Below are 25,698 nucleotides of genomic sequence, written 5' to 3' on the forward strand. Positions count from 1 at the left end.
ATGGCCAATGTAGAGAGCACCCGCATGCGCCAGTAGAGGGCGCCGGCGTACCTCCTAGCAGAGCCCCCTTGTGGGCGGGGTCGGCCAGGTGCACGTCGCCGCGGTACTTGTTGCGGGAGTCGAAGCTGCAGACGGGGACGTGCTGGGGCGGGCTGGGCAGGGGACCCCCGTTCACCACCTCCCCGATCAGGACCGTCCTCTTCCCCCTTATGTCCTCAGACCTCCGGAGGGGCACCGGCAGCTCGGGGTCCTGGATGGAGGTGCGATTCAACTCCACCATCCTGCGGATCAGAACCAGAGACGGGGGTAAGGACGGTCATTAAGGTCAGTAAGGACGGTTTGGGAGAGACAGGCGTAAGGGTGGTCATTTACTCTCATTCACAGAGACAGGTGTAAGGGTGGTCATTTACTCTCATTCACAGAGACAGGTGTAAGGGTGGTCATTTACTCTCATTCACAGAGACAGGCGTAGGGATGGTCATTTACTCTCATTCACAGAGACAGGCGTAGGGATGGTCATTTACTCTCATTCACAGAGACAGGTGTAAGGGTGGTCATTTACTCTCATTCACAGAGACAGGCGTAAGGGTGGTCATTTACTCTCATTCACAGAGACAGGCGTAGGGATGGTCATTTACTCTCATTCACAGAGACAGGCGTAGGGATGGTCATTTACTCTCATTCACAGAGACAGGCGTAAGGGTGGTCATTTACTCTCATTCACAGAGACAGGCGTAAGGGTGGTCATTTACTCTCATTCACAGAGACAGGCGTAAGGGTGGTCATTTACTCTCATTCATAGAGACAGGCGTAAGGGTGGTCATTTACTCTCATTCACAGAGACAGGCGTAAGGGTGGTCATTTACTCTCATTCACAGAGACAGGCGTAAGGACGGTCATTAACAATCATTCACAGAGACAGGCGTAGGGATGGTCATTTACTCTTATTCACAGAGACAGGCGTAAGGGTGGTCATTTACTCTCATTCACAGAGACAGGCGTAGGGATGGTCATTTACACTCATTCACAGAGACAGGCGTAAGGGTGGTCATTTACTCTCATTCACAGAGACAGGCGTAAGGGTGGTCATTTACTCTCATTCACAGAGACAGGCGTAGGGATGGTCATTTACTCTCATTCACAGAGACAGGCGTAAGGGTGGTCATTTACTCTCATTCACAGAGACAGGCGTAAGGGTGGTCATTTACTCTCATTCACAGAGACAGGCGTAAGGGTGGTCATTTACTCTCATTCACAGAGACAGGCGTAAGGGTGGTCATTTATGCTCTGTGAAACGCAGTCACCCCTTGCACACACTCAGTCCGTACTGCTGGGTGAAGCGGAGTCAGACTCACCCCTCGCACACGCTCAGTCCGTACTGCTGGGTGAAGCGGAGTCAGACTCACCCCTCGCACACGCTCAGTCCGTACTGCTGGGTGAAGCGGAGTCAGACTCACCCCTCGCACACGCTCAGTCCGTACTGCTGGGCGAAGCGGAGTCACTCACCCCTCGCACACGCTCAGTCCGTACTGCTGGGCGAAGCGGAGTCACTCACCCCTCGCACACGCTCAGTCCGTACTGCTGGGTGAAGCGGAGTCAGACTCACCCCTCGCACACGCTCAGTCCGTACTGCTGGGCGAAGCGGAGTCACTCACCCCTCGCACACGCTCAGTCCGTACTGCTGGGCGAAGTCAGAGGCCTCCCCGGCGCTGCGGAACATCAGCATCCTGACCAGGTCGTCCACCGGGAAGAAGGTGGATCTCTGAGCCACGGTGTACGCCACGTTCAGCGCCCTCAGCGCCTCCCGCCTCACCTGCGCCATTCAAGAGGCAGAGTTCACGTCTCCGAACCTCCCGAATCGACACAGTCTACCACAACGGTGATTTACACAAGCTTATACTGACCAAAATAAGTGCAGAAAGCATGGAATGCGTAAGGGCGGTGCGTTTGGGAGCCGTGGACCTGACCTGGTTGAAGTAGCGGTGGAGGATGCAGCCGGGCAGGTAGGACGCGCCGCGGACCAGCTTGAAGAAGCGGACGAAGTTGTTGTTGTTGAGAGCCGCGAAGGCCTGGACCGCGAAGTGCACCTCGGGAGAGTTCCGTATCTCCGAGCGGAACTGCTGCACCTCCCTGAGGGGGAAGAGCAACACACACACACACACACACACGCACACGCACACACGCACGCGCACGCGCACGCGCACGCGCACGCGCACGCGCACGCACACGCACACGCACACGCACACGCGCACGCGCGCGCGCGCGCACACGCGCGCGCGCGCACGCACGCACGCACGCACACGCACACGCACACGCACACGCACACGCACACGCACGCGCACGCACACGCACACGCACACGCACACACGCACGCACACGCACACGCACACACACACGCACACACACACGCGTACAAACACACACACACGCACACACACACACACACACACACACACACACACACACACACGCACACACACACACACACGCGTACAAACACACACAAACACACACGCACACACACACGCGCACACACACACACACACACACACACACACACACACGCGCACACACGCACACACACACACACGCACACACACACACACACGCGTACAAACACACACAAACACACACGCACACACACACGCGTACAAACGCAGGAACACATACGTACACATATTTATCCTTCATTACATTACATTACATTTATCTGGCAGACGCTTTTATCCAAAGCGACGTACGAAAGTGCATTTCATGGTCATGGACAACTACAAAACACAGGTTTATTAAGATACGGTACTCATTTCGTACAGCTATTTCTAGCCAAGAACACGGTTTAGTTCACACAGCGAACACCGTTCGGACCTAACTTATGCCAAGCCAAACATTCATTCAGCCAATGAGCCTTTCTAGTAACACTACCGCCCACTGGAGTGTACTATTTGGTCTGAAACCACGGTAACGGCGCGAGCAGGGGACTGACCGCAGAATGTCCCCGTCGTCCAGCTTGAGCAGCACGTTGTACTGGCGGAACTCGGCCTCGCGGGGGCAGTAGACCTCCCGGGTGGCCAGGTCCTGGTACATCTCCTTCAGGCTCTGCAGGCACTTGGTCATGTTCTCGTTGTTGATCTTGGCATCGAAGGACATCATGGGCTCCTGGCACAGGTGGTGGGCGCAGTGGATGTGGAAGCGAGTGCACTTCTCGATGAGGGACACGGTCAGCGGGTCACACAGGTGCTGCTGGGTTATGTCCTGCAGGGGGCGCCACAGGTCAGCATTAATGCTTCATATTAACCAGAGCATATATTACAATGGTTGTCAAGTCCAGGTGGGCCAGAATGGAAACTTGAGTGGTGGTTGGCGGAATGTGACCATTGTTGTAGTTTCAATACGGAAACTTGTTAGCAACATAGTTTTTTAAAAGCACATAACGGCTTCGAAATTCACGGCTGAGATATTAATGAGTGAAATTCATGTCGTAGAACAAAAGGTGACACTCTCTTAAGCTTATGTTAACTACAGACCTCATTTTCTGCTGAAATCAAAATCCCTATGGGAAATATGCATAGCAAATCTGCTGAGGAAACCCATGGCTCAAAACTGCTAACTCACTTCCGGGTTTTGGACGATTGTGGAAACTGTGGCACTCCATACAGCTCCTTCATTACAATATGACCTATGACCTCATCCAACAAGCACAGGAAGTTTCTCGCTCCCTTATCAACCATTATCAGCCACACAAGCCCCCCTCCAAACAGAAGTGCTCCGATGTAACCAAATGCTGTGGTAATTTTTGGGTGCTATCAGACATCTCCAGCAGGTGGCGCCAGCAGGGTCTTACCTTGCGGATACCTCGGGTCCTGTTCCACACAAAGTCATACCAGTCGCGGTAGTTGTCCTCGCCCTGGTCCATGACCTGCGTGACCAGGTAGTCCATGGTCATGCTCAGTACGGGGAGGGGCCTCAGCTCATGGGGGAGGGGCTCTTCCTGGTCAGCTGACGACCTGCTGTACTCTTTAATGGCCGCTGTGTGGTCCACCTGTGGGGAAAGGCAGAGACTGTGCTACACACCCAACACGCCAAGATCTTAACTTACATCTGTGAACAAAGTAATGAGCAGCTCTTAACACTGGAGAAAGCAATATTTGACATTATTTTAGAGAAGAAGTAGTAGTAGTAGTAGCAATAATTGTAGAAGTAGTAGAAGTAATAGAATAAGTAGCAGTAGAAGTAGTAGCAGTAGTAGAAGACGTATTAGAATAAGTAGCAGCAGAAGTAGTAGCAGTAGTTAGGCAGGCACATTACCTTCTCTGTGTTTGGGATGACCTCGTAGGAGCTGAGCTGATTTCGGGTCTCTCTCATGTAGCGCTCTTTCTCCGGGCACATGTCGGGACACGTCCCCACAAACACTTTGGACAGCACCAGGTCCGTTCTCTTGGGCCGGCCTGCACCAATTATAACAGAACACCCTGTGTTACTTTACCTGGCAGGTAGCAGGCAAAACGCCAGGATCACCAGTAAGGAGATCGGCACAGTCCTGAATCCTGCTTCGCTAATGCAACATTGCTCAACTTCGAAAGTCAAAAGTTTTTAAGGACCGAATTTCTTCTCTTTTGGTCTCCATAATTTTAAAATGGCTAAATCCATATCGACCCTCATCACAGGACCCTCTGCTACAAATCTGGGAAAGGGCAGGTATCCACACTCTCTCGCCCCGAAGCATGCAACGTTAAACACCGCTTCTCATCACACCGCAGCTCGCTAGTCAGGTTCCCGCGTCTGCGGAAGAAGCTTTGTGTGCAGCTAAACGGGTAAACTCGCAGGCACAGCATTCACCAGCGGGGGGCGCAAGAGAGCAATAAGACAGGGATCCCTGCTGACCGAACGGCTCTGGGAAACAATAGCGTCGATTATGCGTCACCACACAGGGCTACTGCCCGGTCGGTGCTGGCATAGCCGGGATTGAGTCCCGGACCGTGGGGTTCAAACACGCACCGTAACGGGAACTGCGCCTTAACCGGATGAGCCCCCCAGCCTTATTTCTATACCCACGCTCTTCTTCTGCACAGCTAAAGAAACAAAGGCCACGCACAAACACGCAGACAATCGAGCACGCCGACAGTTTACGAGGATGATTCATAGCGGAACGTTCCGGAAGCTCCGGGCGGGCGATGGCGCGCGGGCCGCCCTACCCTGCCGCAGAATCTTGTCCCTCTGCTCCAGCAGGCGGTACTTCTCCTCGGCGCTCTCGCACAGCTGGCCCACCAGGTGCAGGAGGGAGGAGGGCAGGCGTTCGGCCGGGCGGTCCGGACTCGAACCCTCCGCTTCGGGCTCCGGCTGTGCCTCGGTGTCGAACTGCAGGGACTTGGCGACGCTGGGCTTCTTCACCGGAGAGCTGAGGTGCAGAAGAGACACTCAGACATCTGACTTGAAAGCATATAAAAACCACACAGGTGATCCAGAATCCAGGCAGCACGATCAGCTACATACTTTTAAGCGGGAAAGGTCTCCCTCTGCTCTGGCTGATGCGCTGAACGTTCTAACTGGCTGTGTCACTATTAATATTCATGAGAGGGCAGTGGATGAGCGTAGAACCCCAACACCTAGCATAGCAGCATATTTAGCACCAAAAATCTGTTATCGGCCAGAATCGCCTAAAGCAGTGGTGGAAGCGGTACTTTAGGGCACTGGTGCCCAATCATGTGGCATGGAGGGCTGAGAATATGCAGCTTTTCATTCTAACCAATCACTCAATGGTACATGATTGGGCAGCACAGCCCTGAAGTATGTGTGGATAAAACCTCTTAATAAACTGCAATTAACCGTTCTGTATCAAACTTGAGAAATCATTCTTGGTGGCCCACAGCTACACATGAATCTTTAGCTCACCTGACCCCTGATTGACTACAGAGCTTAGAGTAAAAGAAAGAACATGGCCAGTGAATGGAGGAGCTCATACACTCCCACATGCAGTCAAACTGACCATGACGTGTAATGACTGACGATTCCATACGATTGGTGCCCTCACGGAACAACGTCATAAGAGATCCTGGGTCCGGGTCACGCTTACCCTTTAGTTATGGACGCGCTGGTGCCGGCGGCTGGGGAGCGAGGGAGGGGTTTTCGGAGAGCGCCGGGCTGGAAGCCCCCGCCTCTGGGGTCCGCTCGTTCTCTGGCCGCCTTCTTCTCCTCCGGAGCCATCTCCCCTTTCTCTCCTGGACCTGAATTGGGACACGACGCATGACGTCCATTGAGCTTCCAGACGTTCCTGTTCTGCAAGCTCAATATGAGGGCTGCTGGTCTTCATGCATCACGGCAGCTCTAGCAAAACACTTTTCTCCAATATAGTATATACAAAAAACAGCTAAATAAACCATTAAAATTGGCAAGGGGCGGGGCAAAGGGTCCCATTTCAGCAGTGGTGCCCAATCATAGGCCATGGAGACCCAGAGGATTCAGGCTTTCATTCCAACAAACCACTTCACCTGCTGGTTTCACTAATGAGTTCTATCCTCGCTGGTTGAAGGTGTGTTAATTAGTGAAATCGGTAGGTTCAGTGATTGGTTGGAATGAAAAGCTGGATACTCTCGACCGTCCGTGACATCATGATTGGACACCACTGCATGTAAGGGTGTCAAATGCAGCAGGACCTTGGCCGGTAACTTACTGAGTTTCTTCCTCTGCCAGAATATGAGGATCTCGTTCCCATGTAAGGACTTCCCCCTCTTCCTTGCCTTGGCAGCAGAGGCCTGCAGTAGGGACAGCAGCAATTACAATGGCGCTCATACACCTCTTAGCTCAGGCACAACTACACGCAGCCGTTTCTACAGGCTTTGCACTCGTACGGCAGCTCGTAATGGAGTGATGACGGCCAATAACAGGCCGGGAAGGCGGCGCGTACGTGGTCGTGGAAGTGAACGATGGCCAGGTTCCTGTTGGGCCGGCACAGCACCATGCGCACCCTCCCGAATCGGCCGAAGTGCTTCTGGAGGACGTCCTTGACGTTGAGCTTGGGCGGGATGTTCTTGCACTGGATGCTCGTGGAGTCCGTGGGCGAGGTCCCGCCCAGGCTGTCCGTGCTCTCCGTCCTCCGAGCGCGCCTCGCCGGGGACGCGGGATCCACCACCGCCGCCGCCGCCGCCGCCACCGCTGAAAACCAGCGAACGTTAAGCGGTACTGAAGCAAATACCTGAGCTTCAGCCACAAAATGAAGACTTCAGCCAAAAAATGAAGACACAGGTTCCAGACAGTGTAGCAGACAGACACTTAGGCATAGCCTTCTAAAATGTGAGGAACTAATTTTTTATTGCACATTAAAATAATTACCGACTTGTGACAGACTACCAACATACTCAGCATTGGTTGACAATGAGGAAACCTCTGGCATGAACAACCATACTGTAGAATTATCAGTCAATGTCCAATCTAGAATTTTTAGTATATCTGATGTTTTCTACAGAAAAAAGTTGTAATTTAAAGAGAAGCAGAGGGAGAAGCAAGCAAATGTTTCTCTACAAGCTGCATTTACGGTTGGTATGTGCAACCAGGTCTGTCCCTGGGTTTCACTCCCTCCCAGAATAAGCCTATGAGGAGGTGCTGAGTGGTGCACTGCCGTAATGGGAGTGGACAGTTAGCTGAGCGAAGAGCAGCTCTGTACGTTACTCACCGGTTTCCCCAGCCGTCTCAGTGAATTCTCTGGTAGGGGCCGGCGCTCTGGGCGGGGTTAAGGTCTTCAGGGGCGGTTCAGGCCTCTCAACCTCCTCCCACTCCGGCGGGGGCTCCTCCTCCTTCCTGGGCTCCCTCTTGACGGGGTTGGCCGACGACTTCAGCAGGCTGCTCATGGCGTTGCGGAACAGCCCCCCGCCCGGGGCGCGGGTCCGCATCAGCGGCCGTTTGGCGGCGTGTCTGGCGGCCTCGCCTCCGGCTTGGGTTTCCTCCACCTTACCCATCTTCCCCTGGGTGTCCCGCTCCCCCGACTCCTCCTTCCGCTTAGTTCCTTTCCCCAGGCTCCCGAACAGCACCTCCCCGGTGCTCTCCTCATCTCCTCCCGTATCCCCGGCCTCCGGCTTGGCCTTCGGCTCCCCGAAGGCCGACGCTTGGACGAAGCCCCTCCCCCCGGCGGAGGGGCCCGCGGAGGGGTGGAGGACTTTGGGCGAGAAGCTGAAGGAGGAGGCGGTGCTGGGAACGGGGGCGGGCTGGGGGGCAGAGCCGCTGTTGGAAGGCGCCGCCGGCTGGGAGAAGGTGAACTCCAGCTTGCTGCTGGTGGTGGGAAGCGGATCCTTGTGCGGCAGGGCGGCGGCAGGGAAGGAGATGGAGGGGGCCGCCGCGGGCTGGGAGAAGCTGAAGTCCAGGGCGTTGGGCGCGTCGCCGGTCAGGAGGGAGAACCCGGAGCCGCCGGGGCCGCTGCTGTCCATGCTGGCGACGGCCGGCTGGGCCGAGCCGAACGGTTCGGCGGCCGCGGCGGGCTGGGAGCCGGCCGGCTCGGGGCTGGCGCTGAAGATGGGCTTGAACAGAACCTCGTCCGACGGCTTGAAGCTGAACTCCGACGTCCCGAACCCTCGGCTCTGAACGACGCTCTGAGCGCTCCCCGACGAGCCCGACGTGGCGCCGGGCAACGAAAACGCGGACGCTTGCCCGAAGGAGGGCTGGCTGAAGCTCATGGTCTGACCCGATCCCGAGGCAGGGGCGGAACCGACAGAGGACTGGGAAATACCGGAGGACAGACCGAATCCGGGCGTCTGTTGAGCGAAACCCGTTGGCTGTACGAACGCGGAGGTTTGACCGAAGGCGGACGTTTGTCCAAACACAGAGCTCTGAGTCTGTCCAATGGACTGCGCATAAGACGGTGGCGGGTTAAAGCCCGAGGCTCCCTGTCCCAGGCCCGACTGACCAAACACAGGGGGGTTCATTGATCCAGACGTGAAGGCAGAGTTCTGTCCCAACGCGGATGACTGTCCAGAAGCTTGTCCCAAACTGGTAGGTGTCCCGAACACGGAGCTCTGGCCCAAAGCTGACGTCTGTCCAAAGGCAGGAGTTTGGCCAAAGACGGAAGTCTGCCCAGGGTTCTGGCCGAAGCCCGGAGGCTGGCTGAAAGCTGATGCCTGCCCGAACGTCGCCGTCTGTCCGAACGCCACATTCTGTTGCGTGTTGCTAGTACCTGGCTGCCCGAAGGACTGAAACAACCCAGTACTACGGCTGGAGTTACCAGGGGCCTGAAAAGCGCCGCCTTGCGTTTTTCCAAACAAACTGGGGGGATTCATCGTGGGAAAGAGAAAGTAAATGAACAGTACTCGTCTTATTTTATCATTTAAATGTTTTAGCAATCACAAATAAGCATGTGTGGGTGTTCAAAAAATGTGCTGACTGCTGACGTTAGATTTTCTTTTTACTGCTGTCATAACGCGCATATTCCAAGACATTATCAACGTAGCTTTCGGTATGTCATCTTGCGTGTCATTAAGTTGTCAGGTCGTGTCTCTGTGGCACAATGATATCTGTGGGGGGAAAGATGTTTGTTATTGTTAGCGACTTGCATGAAATATTTAGCGAAACATTTTGCAAACCGGCTAAGTGAAAGTAAGGGAGTTACCTTGTTTGAGAAAAACGCTTAAGCTGCTACATTTAGATAATTCTACAAAACGCTTAAGCTACTACATTTACGTACTCCTACACATGCAAAGAAACGGCAAGTTAACTTAGTAAAAAGCATTATACTTACATCTCCAGCATTCACTCGGTATTAAGAGGGAAACATAAACAACACGCTTACACTTTCCGGTTCCGGTCTTACAAGTTCACGTGTCCGACTGTGAAATGCAACTGCATTCCCGGTTCCGCCTCAATGATGGTATAATGTTTTAGCGTAAGCATGAAGTTACGGGTTTCGTTCTGTTATTCCTAGTTATCTGCTCTACTTTAGCTTCATTAATTTGCACATTTGAACTCTTCGTGCCCACCCGTGTTCAGTACCTGTACAGGTATTCTAATTATTGGCTTCCTGATGTCACATTTTATTGGTTAGTCTAGTAAACTAGCTAACTAGCAGTTAGCTACACACTTCCGGAGCAAACAGCATTGAAGCAGCATCTTGCTTATTGTGGATACTTTTATCCAGCTTTTTCCAGACTCAGCACAATGAGTTTCGTTCTGCGGAACCTCCAGAAGGCGGTGCCACTGCGCCGCGCCAGACTTCGCAGAGACGTTGAGACATTGAGGCAGATTTTTGGTATTCAGAAATTTGACTTGGGGTTGATCTGTGTGGATAATCGAAGAATTCAACGCATAAATGGAATTTACAGGGGAAAGAACATGCCTACGGACGTCCTCTCATTCCCTTTTCACGAGGCTAGTAATGTGACATTGTGTTTTTGCCATGTGCATGTATAACGGGAGTCTCTCCGTCATACTTCATGTTGTCTCCTTGCATTAACATGAAAGTGACATTAACATTCTGTTCCATATCAAGGACATGGAGGCTGGTAAGCTACCTAACCATCTGCATGGAGAGGAATTCAATCTCGGAGACATCTTCCTCGGAGTGGAGTACATCATGGATCAGTGCCGGGTTGAGTCACGGGACTTCCATAGTGCGCTACCTGTAAGAAACCTACTCGTATACTCAATAGCAGGCAAATGTTCTGATTCAGACATGGTACAGATCACAAGTGTTTCCCTGTCTACAGTGAAGTTGAAGTCTGCGGTCTTCTTTGAATGCATGGTGATATGGAACAGATGCACCGATATATAGACATCAATGTGACTTCCACTCACAGATTATCAATCGATAGAAAATTCTTTACAAGTTATGCAATACAGGGAATTCTCACATGAACCTTTTCACGTTTTCTACCACAGGTAATGGTTGCTCATGGCATTTGTCATCTCCTTGGATACAGGCATGAAACCGAGGAAGAGTGGACACAGGTCTAGTGCGAATAATTTATCAATTACCCATAACACCATGCTGAATGCAAGATACAACTTAGTACTGTTGTTTTGCAAATCTCAAATGAGGTCCTCTTTCTGCTCCTTTCCCAATGCACACAGATGTTCCAGAAAGAGAAGTACATCCTGACTGAGTTCAGCAGACTCACAGGAAACCAGCTGGAGCCTCTCACAAAAAGAGATGGTTATGACACGTGACTGAGCCATCAAAGATAAGACAGTTGACATCTAATTGGAGATGAGGGACTGTGGTTTTTCAAGCCTGATTTTTATGTCAGAAATTCAAGGGCAGACCGAGCCAGTCAAGTGCTGCAGTGTAAGCTTCACCAACCATGAACTTGGAGGGAGACCAGTGCTTTGTTACAAAGCCCAAAATATCATTAAATATTTGACCATTCATAAATGTAAGAAAATACACAGAACCAAGCATTTTCCAAGTTAATTTATTTCAAAATGTGTTCAGAGTCCAAAACAGACTGCTGGGCTAATTGAAGCTTCAGTTGAAAACCTTGCCTATAGATTAAAATCAGTTCAGCAGGAAACTTGGGTTTCTTTGCTCAATTCATGCAAGATATCCAGAATGGTAGGCACCAGAGATAAGATGTAAAAACATTAAAATTAAATTAAGACATGAAAGCTGACCATACCAAAATAGAAAAAGGGAAAGATGATCACAAAAAGCACGGTACATTTTTTTAACTCTCCGAATGAAGCAGTTAATGTATGAGCTTTGTGTGTACAATCCCTGATTTCTTAACAACTAAGAATTTCACAGTTGTTTTCCAAGTTTTTAAATAAATAAATTGTAATAAAGAGGATTATGCAATTGGTAATTCTTTGAGTTCAATGAGGCAAGTGGAACACTGAAAGATTGTCAAGCTCTTGGAATAGACTCTTAAAATTAAACTATCCCATCAAAGAATGACTTCAATGACATAAAACAAATAAAATATTTATTTACATGAACAAACACAAATCATAAATCCTGTGAGACAACCCACTCAATCTCAGTTGTACAGGACAAACATAAAATATAAAACTCACTGGAAAGTTAGTACCACTAAAATATTGCACCATTTTTATGCAGCATATCTTCAGGGGACCCAACAGCTCTTAATCCTCCCATTCCCTGCTGATGTATATTATAATATTTTAAGAGGACATGGCCAACTGAGAGACAATTGATGCTGAGTTAATATTTTTTGTCAGGTCACAGTAACTTGCATTAATGCACTTATTCATCAAATAAGGAATGGTTAGAAACTAAGAAAAAACCCTGAGTTCAAAAAGTTGTTTGGCTAATTTAACAGTTGAAAACACTTGAATACAAAGTGTTGCATCTACCATGCTGTACTCCACGGTAATTTCTGAGTCTGGGACAGAACCAATCACCGATCAGCGTGTGTTGAATGCCTTATTTGTCAGGGAGGGTTACGTGAGGAAGTGAGGAATGATCAGTAGTACTGGGAATGTTTTTGCTTCGACTCCAGACATCAGCCGCCTGGTTCTAGCATGAGCGGGTTTTGCCCGTGCTCTTCAGAGGGGCTGCAGGACTGCCCTTCCGGGTTCGCTGCTTCCCCCTCTGCCCTCCAGCTCCTCAAACTGCTCCCTGAAAACCAGAGTATGTTTCTCATCAAGCACCATCTCCAGAAGAAACATCCACGAGATCACAATCTGAGAGGGCGTTGAGGACGGAACGCGGTCGACGAAAAGACGCTAACCTTTGCATGTAGAAGAATATGTACCCGCTCCGCTCCCTGTCCCTCTGCACGGCAGACTCCTGCGTGCGTGACACGTCCAGATCGTTGTAGGTCAGCCAGGACTGCTTCTTCATGTCGTAGACGTCGCTGACGTAATGACCTGCGCGCGCGTGAATGCGGAGAGAGAAAGGGAGGGGTTACTGCTGCCCGCGGCCACCGCTATTTGTGGATCAGTCGCCAGGGTAACGGCTCTTACCCGAGGATGAGCTGCTGCCGATGTGACTGACCACGCTGACGAGCCTGAAGGAGTTGGCCATTTCTCCAGTCTGAGGAGCAGAACACAGAGTGGCTCAGTGTGCGCTCATATCCACTCAGCTGCATCACGGACTTGGACACAGTCGTCAGAAAGAGCCGTGGTGTTGCACGAGTGCATCTTTTAGCATGTGCGGCGGCCATTTTAAATGCAGGCTGGGTGAGCTGGTAAGAGCATTCGGCTCTCACCTCAGCATTTCTCTTCAGCTCCTCGGCCTCTGCCTCGCTGTACTCCATGGCAAACACTTCCTCATTCCCAGAGTCCTCGGCGGAACACAGGAGCTCCGTTACAGAGCGGTTGAACTCTGTAAAATCAGCAGGAGAGACTTTGAAGTAAAACCCCAGCATTAGCATTGGCAGCATTGGCCCGCTGTCGTGGTTTGTAAGCGTCCTTACTGAACGGACAGACAGTTGAGTCTAATCTGTACCTTGCAAGCTGAGCTCCGTGGCTCGTTTAAGGTCATCCTCCTCCTCCATTTCACGAGCTTCCTGCAGGGAGGACAAACACAAACACAGGGAAAGCTCAGAAGCCAGGCACAGGCATTCTCTCTTTCTCCTACAGGGGGTGGTGTGGAGTAGGGCTGTCAACTGGACCAAAAATGATAAATTTAACAAAAAAAAACAACAGATTTGAATATGCTCAAATATTTATTGCGAAATTTACATGAAAAAACTTAAAAATTGCGTCATTAATGCACTACCATGAGATAATCTTGGGTGCTTCCTATTAGGCATGTTACATTCACAAGGGAGAGGAAGAAGGCAGAATGTTTTTTTTTTTTAAATAGAGGTTTTAGCAACAATGGAATATAGCACTGATTATTTAAGTCCATATTAAGTAATTTCGGTAAATTTTTGAACAATCAGTCTTAAGGCTGAACTGAGTGGATACTTCACATTGAGGTGAGGGCAGTATTATGGAAAGTGAAATTAGCAACATTTTAGTCTTCCGGAAGCAGTGACTAAGTGGGCCACACCACAGAGCTCCGCGAGAACATGCAAGTGTAAACGCTTACACAGTTCTATGAGCCAAACGAATGAATCCAAAAATATATAGCTCACCAAAAGGAACAAAAAGTTCATATCATTACTTTGAAGATTTTGGCCATGTTACATATATATAATATTTTGAAACGGGGAACAAGATGTAATCATGCGTGTGCTGAACATATTCAAATGTTAATTTTAACAATTCAAATGCAAAAAAAACTTTTTATCCCCATTCAAAATATTATAACAGGTCTGCCTGTTCTTGGAGCTCTCCCATCTACCATGTTTGCCCCAACCTTAAAGTTCACCTCAATCAACAGCTAGAGGTCTTGTTAAGCTGCCAATTAGTAGCATTGGTTGTACCAAAGTGGAGTGAAATCAAAACCTACAGGACAGTAGATCACCAGGAACAGGGTTAGGCAGCCCGGTATTAGAATAGAGAATATAAACTGAACAGTCCTATTGCGGAGCAGAGGTTCTTACGTGCTCCTGCAGACTCTGGGCCAGGGCCATCTTCAGCTCCCGCTCCTCCTCCTCCTGCCGAAGGCTGCTGCTCTGCGGCCAGTCCGTCTCCCCCTGCGTGCCCCACGGAGTCTCGTTCTCCTTGTTCTCGTCCGTCGTATCTGTCCAGGGACATCGCCATGTGCCATCAGTACAGCCACAGTGCGAGTACGGAGGAGATCTGTGGCTGTCAACCCGTTGAAGAGCAGTTCTTTCGGAATTCTAAGTCAGTGTTCTAGAACTCCATTGCTTTCAATTGCCAGTAGTGATTGTGACATCAGCATTAGAATGTTAAGTTAAGTACATTCTAATCACACTTGTGATCTTACACCTTAAAGGGGTATTAAGGCCTTGAGAAAGGCACTCTCATGATGTCCTAATGTACTTATGGCAAGACGGAGTGAATGGATTGAACGCAAAATACAAGTCACACACATTTCAGGCATTTAGCACATGCTCTTATCCAGAGAGCCTACAGAGAGCTTCCATAGCCTACATTTCTTTTATTTTGAATTTTTTAAATTAACAATCCATTTATGCAGCTGGATGTTTTGAAGAAGCAATTCAGACAAAATGCCTCGCTCAGGGGTAGAAATGCATCAGTACATTTTTCTGCCATCTTGGCTCAACAGTTGCCCGGTTAAAAATTTAAACCCAAAAGCCTCTTATGAAGTGAGCCGTTACGCGGCGTGTGAAGCGCCGTGCCGAGAGGCCCACCTGCGGAGGTTCTGTCAGCGTCCGGGTGGTCGGGCACGTCGGCGTCTCCGAAGCCGGTGTCGGGGCTGCTGGGCTCTTTCTGGGACCCCAGGGCCTCGTTTCGGCTCATCTCCAGGACCGCCGCCAGCGTCTCGTCCTCGCCGATCCCGCTGTGATCCAGCGGCTCCGCCCGCCTGCCGCCCGGCACCTGGGACCACGGGGACAGACGGACATTCAGCTCACACGCCTTAGAAAAATCCACCATTACCCAGATAGCACAACCTTGATATTTAACCCCTGCAAGAAGCATATTTTTTTACAGCTTCTGGCACAGGTGAAACATGATCACGATCCTTTGGTTTACAGTATCACAACCAGCAACAATAACTCATCAGGTTGTGCACTTGATTAGTTACAATATATTTTTTCCACTACTCAAAATTTGGAAAGTCAGGCAGTAACTATGCCTATGGCTGCTTATTCATTTTCATTTAGCATTTTAAACTCTGCTCTGCATTGCACTCACATGTTCTAAATCGCCCATTACTATTGCGTGTTAATTCTGAAGTGTTCTGTATAACCCACGGACCTGCAAACTCATCAGAGGTGAAAAAGGTGACTAAGATGCAAACCCCCTAGGGGGGTCCGGGGGCATGCCCCCCCAGGAAGAAATTGTTTTTTAAATATCAGCTTTAAAATGTAGATTTACAGTAGATTTTAGCATGAGCATATAGGGAAAAACTCTAGAATTAATGTAATCTTACTGCTAATGTCCCCCTTACAATACAAAAGTTATGTAAGGGGGACATCAGTTCAGGACACTTAAAAAAAAAAAAAAAAAAAAAAAAAAAAAAATTTAAGTCAAGAGAGTGCAGAGCCGGGTCCAAAATTGTATTAAAATGCATTGCATCCACTATATAATAAAGTTGATAAAACAAAACAAAAACACAATATGCACAACAACTGACAAATCAAATGGAAAACACAGCTTATGTTATATTTTGGTAGAGAGAGAGAGAAAAAGATTGAGTTTTTATAGTGGCAATATGGTGTGGCAAGGTGTGTTCTATTACACACATTATTTAACTGACTAGTACTGGTAGTTTAACTTAAGCGGAAAATGTTAAACTTGGCTGCTGAGCTGAAAGCAGAGAAACTTCCCAATTATTAGTCTTGACTTTCAATCATTTTCCTTGATTAACAAGTCTGCCCACGATCTGAATAATTCAATTGTAGATAAACACAGTTCCCTTCGTCACGCCATGCTATGAAGATCAAATAAATTCAAAATAAATTATACACTCAAAAATGCCATCTAACCTGTGCTCGTTCAAATGACAAAATCTGCGTATTCCAGATTTTTTTTTGCTTTTGCCATGAACATTTTCGGAGTGTGTACGTTTATCCATTTTTTAATATGCTAATGTCGATTGAAATGTGCACAGTTTTTCTCGTCTAAACTAATTGAGGAGAACTGTCTCTATCATATTTAGTAATATGTCATTTGTAATCAAGTACAATAATTAAAAACAAGTTGACACCAATAATAACGTTAATCAGTTTAAGGGAATTTCTGCCTGCTCATTTTTCAGCTCAGCATCCGTCACCTGGGCACCCAGTGGTTTTCTTTCACTTTAAAAACAAGACCAGGTCAAAACCTAGTAGGCCTATATGGTTTTGAGGACTCTGTGGTTCAGCCAAAAATAACTAGCACTTTTGGAGGTCTTGGTCTCTCAGAAACATGTCACTGTAACCGCATCATGGAAGCCACACCTTCTCTGCCCTGTCCTCATCGCCCAGACTCAGCCTGCGTCTGCCGCTGGCAGTCTTCCTGGTCACCTCCTCTTCGCTGTCTGAGTCCAGGGAAATGGAGGTGTTGGGTTTCAGGGAGACCTTCCTGAAAAACAGATAAGAGCAAATAAAAAGAGCACACACCAGATGAGTCCAAATTTGGAGGACAAAAACCAGCTGGGTCCTAGTAAGCATTCCAATGAAATGTTCAGGAAAGCAAACAAAAATGTAACGAATGTAATGAGCGTAACCATACATTTAAGACCATCAGTTCCGAATGAATCCATTACAGTTCAGTTGAATCCTTACGACTGACGCCGCTGCAGATACTTAACACAATATTCCATGGATATTTAACACGGTTTTGCAGCAATCAGGTTCACACGTTCATTGAGAAATACCATGGCACAGGGTAAACCGTTTTATAACCCTTGGGCTGTGTGAACAGGTATAAAGTGCCTTATGTTACGAGTGCATGTCAGTATTGCACTTAGAATGATTTGCAATTAGTTTGGGCAGCAAGATTTTGTTTTCCAAGGTAAACAAATAGCTTATAATACAAAAGAAATTAAACTGGTTACCTACATTTAAGCCAATAAATATCTAGCCTCGCCATTTCGACAGCTAGCTATTGATGCTGATTTATACAACTAGCGTAACCAATGTTATCCATCTTCATCTAGCTAGTAATTAGCAAACTGCATTAGCACTACAATTTGTAAGCAGTGGCAGTGCTGTGCAAAGAAACTTATTAAAACATTATTAGCGCTCGAACCAAGCTGGTTCTCCATACCCCTCTATCTGTAGAACATATCCACACAGGCTGGTTTCAAACCCCTGCGCTGGCTACTCACGTGGATGTTTGTGCACTCCAGCCGAGACCAAGCGGGGGCCACGTGGAGTCTGTGCAGTGGGCCAACAGGGAGAGGTACTTGGGGATGAACACCTGCTGACCCAGCTTGCTGTTGACGGACAGCTGAGCGTTGTAACTGTACCGTTTCAGATGGAGGATCAACACCCTGAGAGAGATCAGGCAAACAGGAAAAAAGTCAGTCTCCCTAGGTTCGTAGGACAAATCCCCAGATTTAACCTGGGGGCAATGTCTGTTTGTACTCCGGTCTGGAATGAACTATCGTAATATTGTATTATTCTATGGTGCTTGTCTGTGCATTTTCCAGAAAGATGCAGGCAGGGAAGGCTGGTGATATCCTGTACTTGATAACGAGACCCGGGCTGGCTGCATTCCAAACCTGTCCTCACGTTACGAGTATTTACCATAAAAGGATGAAAGTTCTAAACCAGCCAATAGCAATGCTACCTCAATTCAAGTTACAAATGATGGCATAATCACCATTTTATTATTATTGATGTATCAGGAAGTATAATCTCCAATACATTTCTTTCAAAAAGGGTGTATAGACCATACGGGAATACACATATCAAGTGTACCTCACATCTGCCTGGTCTGTGGATAAGATAAATACTTCCAAATGGCTGATTACATGGAAAAAGTAGCCTTTATGTTATCCTTACCTGGGGAGTTTACTGAATTTGTGCATCACGGTTGCTGACTTTCCATCGCAGTTTTCACAGGAATATTCAATCTCTTCCATCTGGGGAATACACAGAGCTTGATAACCAATCATTCACCAAGAGCACTTTAATATGAAGCCGAGCACAGGAGCGGTTTCATTTTTACACACCCTGAAGAAGAGATCCAGGGAGTCCTGTATGGACAGCAGTGGGAGGGTCTTTGCACTCCTGGGCAGGTCAATGGACAGGTCATTAAACTGCTCCTGTTTGGTGACCACCCCTCCACACCTGAAACCACAGTGGATTAAAAAAGCAAAAAACAAATCATTTTAGAGGACAATCCAACTCGAGGATAGCATGTGGCTGGACATATGTCCAATGAATTTCAGTTCCAACTGGGTTTACGCATTTGAAGTACAATTACAGTTTGCATAATTTTTCAGGAAGCAGCTTTGTCAATTCTGAAGAAGGTGGAGCCTGACTACGATGTGAAAGAACAGAGAAAGACAAGTGGGAAGGGTGAGGGGGACATGCTCAGCCAGACTGACCCTTTACACGTGATGGTGTGCTGCACTTCAAACTCCATGTTGGCCCTGACGGGACAGGTGTAAATCCGGGAGGTGTCAGGCTGCTCCCCTGGCCACGCCCCCTGAGGCCCTTCCCAGGCCTCCTTCTTCGAGCTCTTGTTGATCCTCTCCATGTCGTCCTTCATCTGATCCATGCACTGACTGAGGAACTCGTGGGCGTCCTGCGAGAAGAACCCACCCTGAGCATCGCTCAGCAAATATTCACTGCACCACCAGGGGTCAGTGTGCCGGGGTGAAGAGATTGCCATCCAACCCTCTTCATTGTTTGAGTGCATTTGGAGGAGCACTACTACTCATAATGTAGAAATTTGTCAATAATGTTCAATTGGGCTACACCTACACCAGGGATGTCCTACCATGTTACTGGAAATATACCATCCTGTAGGTTTTCATTTCAACCTTAATTTGACAGACTTGATTCTCCTAACTAGCAGCTCAATGTGATCTCTAGCTGTTGAATGAGGTGTGTTTTAGGGTTGGAGTGAAAACCTACAAAATGGCAAGAACAGGGTTTGGCAGCCCTGGGCCATACAATGCAAGGTGTGGTATAAGGGATAAGTCATTAGTAATGAACCACAGGGAGGCACTGAAATGCTGCTATGCCACTGCACATTCTACTCAGACAAGAGACTACTTGCAGGTCATTTAGAGGAGTCAGCACAGCAGCAGTACTTCAGGAGACGCAGTTTAATGGTAAGAGCAGAACCGTAGATGGGCGGGACACCTGAAGTGGGCGGGACAGTGGACGGGAGGAGAAAGTGGCAGCGGCGATGACGGGGGGGAGGGGCTTACGTTCTGCATGTACCCGGAGAAGCGCTCGGCCGTGGAGGAGATGGCGCTCTTCACCCTCCTCAGCAGCTCCCTCTTCATCTCCGGGGTGGACGTGTCCTTCTTCGCCAGCAGGTGGATGAAGCGCCTTCGCAGGGACAGGGGAGACAGGGCGAGGGGGAAACCGACAGAAGCGATTACCTGCACACCTTCATTACAGTGGTGTGGAATAATCATGCACACGAAAGGCTCCAGAGCTCCACTGTGTGAGTGTGTGTGTCTGTGTGTTCCAGTCCTCAAGACCTAAAGTCCTGAAGTATTTCTACCCCCCTGTAATTCAGAAACGGACAATACACAGGAAACAAAAAGAGCTCACTTCAGTCAGCTAAAAGACCTGAGGCAGAGTCAGGTAAGGGTGCAGGATGTGAGGTGAGGATGTTGGGCAATAGAGCAGAGCATTAGCAGGGATTCTGAGAGGAAAGGGTGTAGGGTGTGAGGCAAGGGTGCAGGGTGTGAGGTGAGGATGTTGGGCAATAGAGCAGAGCATTAGCAGGGATTCTGAGAGGAAAGGGTGTAGGGTGTGAGGCACGGGTGCAGGGTGTGAGGTGAGGATGTTGGGCAATAGAGCAGAGCATTAGCAGGGATTCTGAGAGGAAAGGGTGTAGGGTGTGAGGCAAGGGTGCAGGGTGTGAGGTAAAGTTGTGGGGTACCTGAGAAGAGCATTAGCAGGAGCCGTCCTCCACAGAACACCCTGCTTTAGCAGGTCATTGGTAAAGGACTGCAAGCTGAACAGAGACTGGAGAATAGCATTCATGTAACAGGTGTTCCCCAAGTTGGAGAATCTGCAAACAGAAACAAACAACCTGTTCAGGACCATAAAATTACTGTTCTTACATCAATATGAGAAATTATTAAAAGATACAGCACCCTCTGTAACATTTGGGGCAACTACATATTTCTTCTTGATTTGGCTCTATACTCCACAATTTTAGATTTGGAATCAAACAATTCACATGTGGTTAAAGTACAGATTCACAGCTTTTATTAAAGGGTATTTTTACACATTTAGATTTCACCCTGTATAAATTGCAGCACTTTTTACATAGCCCCCCAGGTAATAAGACAGCTTTCAGTACCTAGTCTTGATTCTAGGCTTTTGATTGCCTTTGGAGACTGTTACTGCAGTTTGTCAAAATGAGAACCAGTTGTGGCAATGAAAGTCAAGGAAGCCATTATAAGGCTGAAAAATAAGAAAATAAATAAATAAACAGACAGTGACGTATGTCAAATCTTAGGCTTACCTAAATCAACTGTTAAGATCATCAAGAAAGAAAGCACTGGTGAGCTCAGCAATTGCAAAGGGCCCAGAAAGCTACAGAATTGCAGCATACAGAGCCAAATCAAGAAAAAATATGTCTTTGTCCCAAACATTTTGGAGGGCACTGTATCTACAGAGGACAGCACAAATCAACACAACAAATAATTACAGGAATGGATGAAGCCATTTCCTGTGGGTGGGAGGGTGGATGTGAAGAGGGTCAGTGAATTAGGGGACACCAATTGCCCCTCCTTACCCCTGCAGGGGAGGCTGAAGTGGTGCCAGAGCAGAGGGTCTGGGCCTGTTCCACCCACTGTAGTCAGAACTGGGACGAATCCTCTTGAAGGGGGTGGAGTGACTCGGGAACATTAGGCTCCTTCGAGAGGAGGGAGACTGACTTGCGCTTGTTGGCCTTAAAAATAAAAACGAGAAACCGGTGAAATCAGTCATATCACAGTGATCTTACTGTGACCCAAGCTTTGATATGCATGAAGTCAGCATTCAAGTCCTGCCCAGCCTGTATAAGGTGCTTTATAGTAGGATGACAAGACCAGAACATTAACAAGTTAACACAAGTGCTGGGTTTCCATGTCTGTATAGTCTACAGTTTGGGGAGTGCAATGATGGTTGCCCTCATCATTCTCCCTGTCTTTCAAACTCAGCATGGTGTCCTAATCTTGTCAAACTTTGTATGGAGGAAGACCCTACAAGAGACTACATTCATACAGGAGGTAATACAACAAGCCAATAACAGAGGAGTAACACAAACACAGATAAAATACCTCTCCGGGAATGAACGACCATGCGTGTAATCTTTACTGGACAAACGGCCACTGTAGAAGGATGATGGCTGCAGAGGACCTAGTCAAAGGCAAGAAAAAAAAGAGAAGAATGAAGAATAGTATTTTTCTGAATGACATCTTTTACTGGAGATGTGCTGTTGCTATGTGGTTGAATAAGGTTTCTGTTCCATGTACATTATGGCAGACAGAAGATGGTGGATTGCCTTCATGCTTCTTTCTATGACAAGCCACAAAGAATAAACAGGAGATGAAGCAGCACCAACCTGAGCTCCTGTTGTCTTCTGCCTGTTTCAGCTTGTCCTTGCAGCTCAGCAGAAACTTCTGGGATGAGTCCAAGCTGGCTTTGTTATTGCTGCAGTGCCATTTAAACAGAGTAATCTGAATCACTGGGTGAGTCTCATTCAATTTAGAGAAACGACCGACCTGTTGTACATTTAAGCATTAAGCTTTTATCTCAGTAGTCCCATTCAACCGTGCAGCGCTAAAGCCATTTAGCCTTTTTCAAACCAGCACTGCCAGCACTGGGAGGTTTAATGGTTCCGAAGAATCAGGTGGTTCAGACACACACAGTCTGTCTCTTCATTGAGCTGGTAAAAAGAGTCTACATGAGGCAGCTGGGTGCTGCAGTCACCACAGTCTCCTACCTGACAGGACTACATATCAGACAACAGGTTACATCCATATACTGGAAGCAAAGAACCCAAGTTTCAGGGCAATCACAACAAAAGGCTAAAGGCTCTTTCAAGCAATAATAAACAAGAACAGGACATCGCATCAGATCAAAATGAAACCTAAAAAAAAAAAGGCCAGACCTAAATCCTTCTGCTAAGGATCTTAAGCCTGCTAAGCTTCCGTTTACCTGGAGGAGTCATTCTCCTTGGGGTAGTCCTCACAGAGATCGCTCCCTGAGCCAGTCAACCTCTTCCGCTTCTCGATTCTGAAGAACGCATGGAGAAATGGAAAAATCAGCACGTTGTTAGCGCACTATTACAACTGTGTACGAGCAAGGCAGCATGCCCGGTTCCTTGGGCGGGCATTTTAAAGACCTCGCCCCGCCGAATGGGGCCCCTCGGCCCACCTGTTCTCAGAGAGCCCACGGTGCTCAGGTGTGGAGGTGATCCTGCTGGGCGTCGCCAGGCGCTTTAGAGGAGACTGCCCCTCCCTGTGGGGCCTGGCCTGCCAGAAACACACAGATAACGCATTCCTGTCCTTTTACAATGTCTGATTACATAACTGTTTGCACCCGACATCTTTCTACAGACCGATCTCTCGTGACCTTTACCTGTCTCTCCACAGAGGCCGTGCGCGGGCTGGACTCGTTGAGCAATCGCTTCCCCAGGATACCTCCAAAACTCGCACTTCCCTGGGTTGTCTTCAGACCTAATATAGAGAGAACTTTTTCAATGCCCCTCATCAATCAAACAACTGTCCAAAGTGTCTGTGTCTGAACTGAAGAAAGAAAAAGAAAAAAAAAAAAAAAAAGAACATGAAAATATGTAGCCAGGGATGGTCTACCAACTAGAACAACATGGCTGACCTGTAAGTTTCCCCTCCTTAAGTTTTTCCAGGTACTCCTTCATTCTCTGGGCAAGCGTGGCTGGCACCTTATCGAAAGTAACCACACTAGAGTCCTTCAGGGTCACTGCCAGACGGACGAGACTCTGCTTTGGGCCCAGCACCACATTCTTCACATTCTGCTTCAGCTGAAGGAAAATCACAACAAAAAAATCAATAGTTAACAGATATTCAATTCAATTCAAATCACTTCACTTCACTTGTCCCTGAGGGGCAACTGCAGAGGCACGTAGAGTAGTATGATTAACAAGTAACAGAATACAGGAGAAAAATAAAAATAAAAAATACATACATAACATACAGTGCAACAGTGTTGATTTTGAGGTATACATTGTATGGCATACAGTGCAAATAGCCATAATATATGGGAAGTGAATATCTGATTTCTCTCTCTCAGTGAAAAGCATTTTGCGGATATTAAGGAATGGAGCAAGGAATTGTGTGGTGGTGTGTTTAATTTAACATCATTTTGATATTTAGTCATATAATGTCCTTTGCACTTCATGCTGTGTTTTGCGTGGACCCCAGGAAAAATAGCTACTGCTTCTGTTGGAGCTAATGGGAATCCCAGTAAATGAACTGAAAAAAAAGAATATAAACAACCAAAAATTCTCCTCCCCGTCAGCTCTTGTCCTGCAGATGCCTTCATGAGTGCCTGTGGGGTTCCGCTCATAACTCTGCCGTACCTGAAATATTTTAGAAGCGCCCCCACTGCTGAACTTCAGGCACAGGCTGACTTTGCTGTCCCTCTCGTTGATCTCGAAGCCGCCCTCTTTCCACCGGGTGGTGCCCAGCTCCAGGCTGCTGATGCGGATGCGGACGGAGTCCCCCTGAAGGACCTTGGGCACTGTTGGCGCCATCACTGACAGCCACAGGATGAGGACCCTCCGATTTTCACTCGCGCAGCCGAGTTGTAGGAATGAACTGGGGGCAAGACCAAATCAACTCTGAAAACTTGGTAATGACATTATAGCAAGCGTGAAGGATATCCTTTTGCACTTCCTGGCATCCACAGTATTATTTCATTTGCTGAAGCCAGAAGGAAAAACGAGGAAGGTAAAAAAAAAGGACTTTTAAGAACTGGCAGACAAGATCGACAGAGGTTCTGACGTTACTTGGTAGGGTTGCCAGACGTCCGATTTCCGAACGGTATGTCTGGTTCTCAAATTATTTATACAGGTCCGGTTTGAATAATTGATGGAATAAATGCAGTTAATAATGAATTCATGTTTAAATAACTCCCCGGTCCGATAGAACGGCCACCCGGTTTGATGTCGGTTCTGAGAGGGGATCCCGCAATCACGTTTCCAGGCAGGTTTTCCGGTTTCGACTACTTATAAACCTGGCAACCCTAACCACTTGTTGACATTATCCAGCACCTACGAGGTCCATTTAATCGACGCAGAGGACACACAGCTAGCTAGCTCGTTAACTGTCAACAAAGCCCAGAAGCTAGCTGTGTAACATTAGCTCGCTAACAAACACTGAACAGAAAACAGCTAGTACCTCTAAAACCCGGCAAAAGTATTAATTCCACATAAACTGCTATTTTGGATTTTTCGCGACCTCGAAAACCGGAAATCTAGCTACCTATACTCGAACTATGGTTAATGACCCCAACATGCCAATGAAAGACAGAAAACATTCAATGGGCTATCTAGACTTTACAATGAAATAACGGCCATATATATATGTACTGAAACATATTTAGCTAGCTAGATGGTAAAACGTCACAATATTTTTTATACTGCAGCATTGGTAAGTAAGTAGCTAGAGTAGGCTAGATAGAAGGGTACGTTAACTTAGTTAACTTTGCAATAACTTAAGTCATTAGCAAGTTGACTGGCAACATTAAGGAATAACTGCCTGCCACTTGTCAGCGAAAACAAGGGTCCGGCTAAATAAAATATACTTACATATCTGACTTATATATTAAATATATTACAAAATTCTAAAGATAACTCCTATAATTCGTCAGAGTATGCTTGCTGTTATCCAAACGACTAACGCGCAATTCGCAGTTTGGACACTGTGGCTGCGTGGTACTGCGCATGCGCTTAACACGATGGCGGGAACTGATCTACTGTCTCGCGAGCATGAGCTTAACCTCAGTTCTTACGCGCTCAGTTTTGCTCGTGCTCTGTGGTTTGTTCATTCCGTTACTTAAATTTACATGTGCT

The 25,698-nt window shown here is 48.0% G+C and overlaps 3 protein-coding genes across 5 annotated transcripts in view; 1 reads left to right on the plus strand and 2 right to left on the minus strand.

Moving 5' to 3' along the window:
- Positions 1-9,837, minus strand: part of mcm3ap (minichromosome maintenance complex component 3 associated protein) — a 19,808-nt gene extending 9,971 nt beyond the window's left edge. The window contains exons 1-12 of one of the 2 annotated variants that reach the window (XM_035408434.1): positions 9,719-9,837; positions 7,667-9,494; positions 6,902-7,143; positions 6,668-6,749; positions 6,071-6,221; positions 5,193-5,395; positions 4,306-4,445; positions 3,842-4,039; positions 2,984-3,252; positions 1,968-2,130; positions 1,656-1,813; positions 52-281 (exon numbers count right to left, since the gene is read on the minus strand). In XM_035408434.1, coding sequence (XP_035264325.1) covers positions 52-281; positions 1,656-1,813; positions 1,968-2,130; positions 2,984-3,252; positions 3,842-4,039; positions 4,306-4,445; positions 5,193-5,395; positions 6,071-6,221; positions 6,668-6,749; positions 6,902-7,143; positions 7,667-9,260 — 3,430 coding nt within the window. In that variant the 5' untranslated portion in view covers positions 9,261-9,494; positions 9,719-9,837. Of the gene's footprint in view, positions 1-51; positions 282-1,655; positions 1,814-1,967; positions 2,131-2,983; positions 3,253-3,841; positions 4,040-4,305; positions 4,446-5,192; positions 5,396-6,070; positions 6,222-6,667; positions 6,750-6,901; positions 7,150-7,666; positions 9,495-9,718 lie in introns of both variants that reach the window. The other variant, XM_035408433.1, reaches the window with a different exon arrangement.
- Positions 9,838-9,859: 22 nt separating this feature from the next.
- Positions 9,860-11,762, plus strand: LOC118222674 (endoribonuclease YbeY-like). Its single transcript, XM_035408439.1, has 5 exons — positions 9,860-9,977; positions 10,115-10,344; positions 10,466-10,597; positions 10,855-10,923; positions 11,047-11,762. Exons 2-5 carry the CDS (start codon positions 10,135-10,137, stop codon positions 11,140-11,142), a joined length of 507 nt encoding a protein of 168 aa, XP_035264330.1. The 5' UTR covers positions 9,860-9,977; positions 10,115-10,134; the 3' UTR covers positions 11,143-11,762.
- A 118-nt stretch (positions 11,763-11,880) lies between these two features.
- On the minus strand, positions 11,881-25,579 carry LOC118222671 (ubiquitin carboxyl-terminal hydrolase 37-like). 2 transcript variants are annotated; one of them, XM_035408436.1, is made up of 23 exons: positions 25,435-25,579; positions 24,205-24,442; positions 23,481-23,646; positions 23,226-23,323; positions 23,022-23,119; positions 22,803-22,880; positions 22,207-22,295; positions 21,923-22,001; positions 21,397-21,552; positions 20,533-20,664; positions 19,847-19,970; positions 19,016-19,215; positions 18,638-18,755; positions 18,468-18,547; positions 17,789-17,953; positions 16,920-17,040; positions 15,165-15,351; positions 14,430-14,569; positions 13,385-13,445; positions 13,146-13,261; positions 12,901-12,970; positions 12,666-12,804; positions 11,881-12,553 (listed from the first exon to the last, which is right to left on the minus strand). In XM_035408436.1, exons 2-23 carry the CDS (start codon positions 24,376-24,378, stop codon positions 12,481-12,483), a joined length of 2,664 nt encoding a protein of 887 aa, XP_035264327.1. In that variant the 5' UTR covers positions 24,379-24,442; positions 25,435-25,579; the 3' UTR covers positions 11,881-12,480. The 2 variants fall into 2 exon arrangements, with proteins under 2 accessions (XP_035264327.1, XP_035264326.1); XM_035408435.1 differs by having other exon boundaries at positions 16,917-17,040.
- Between the last annotated feature and the right edge of the window lie 119 nt (positions 25,580-25,698).

This window comes from Anguilla anguilla, chromosome 3, assembly GCF_013347855.1.
Source record: "Anguilla anguilla isolate fAngAng1 chromosome 3, fAngAng1.pri, whole genome shotgun sequence".
Taxonomy (NCBI): Eukaryota; Metazoa; Chordata; class Actinopteri; order Anguilliformes; family Anguillidae; genus Anguilla; species Anguilla anguilla.

Coding starts and splice junctions, on each gene's coding strand:
- LOC118222671 (XM_035408435.1), bottom strand. CDS start 24,378: ATGGCGCCAACAGTGCCCAAGGTCCTTCAGGGGGACTCCGTCCGCATC. Junction 23,120..23,225: donor CGGCCTCTGTGGAGAGACAG/GTAAAGGTCACG, acceptor TGTTTCTGGCAG/GCCAGGCCCCACAGGGAGGG. Junction 13,446..14,429: donor CCCAGAGTCTGCAGGAGCAC/GTAAGAACCTCT, acceptor TCCTCCCTGCAG/GAAGCTCGTGAAATGGAGGA.
- LOC118222674 (XM_035408439.1), top strand. CDS start 10,135: ATGAGTTTCGTTCTGCGGAACCTCCAGAAGGCGGTGCCACTGCGCCGC. Junction 10,598..10,854: donor ACTTCCATAGTGCGCTACCT/GTAAGAAACCTA, acceptor TTTCTACCACAG/GTAATGGTTGCTCATGGCAT. Junction 10,924..11,046: donor CCGAGGAAGAGTGGACACAG/GTCTAGTGCGAA, acceptor CAATGCACACAG/ATGTTCCAGAAAGAGAAGTA.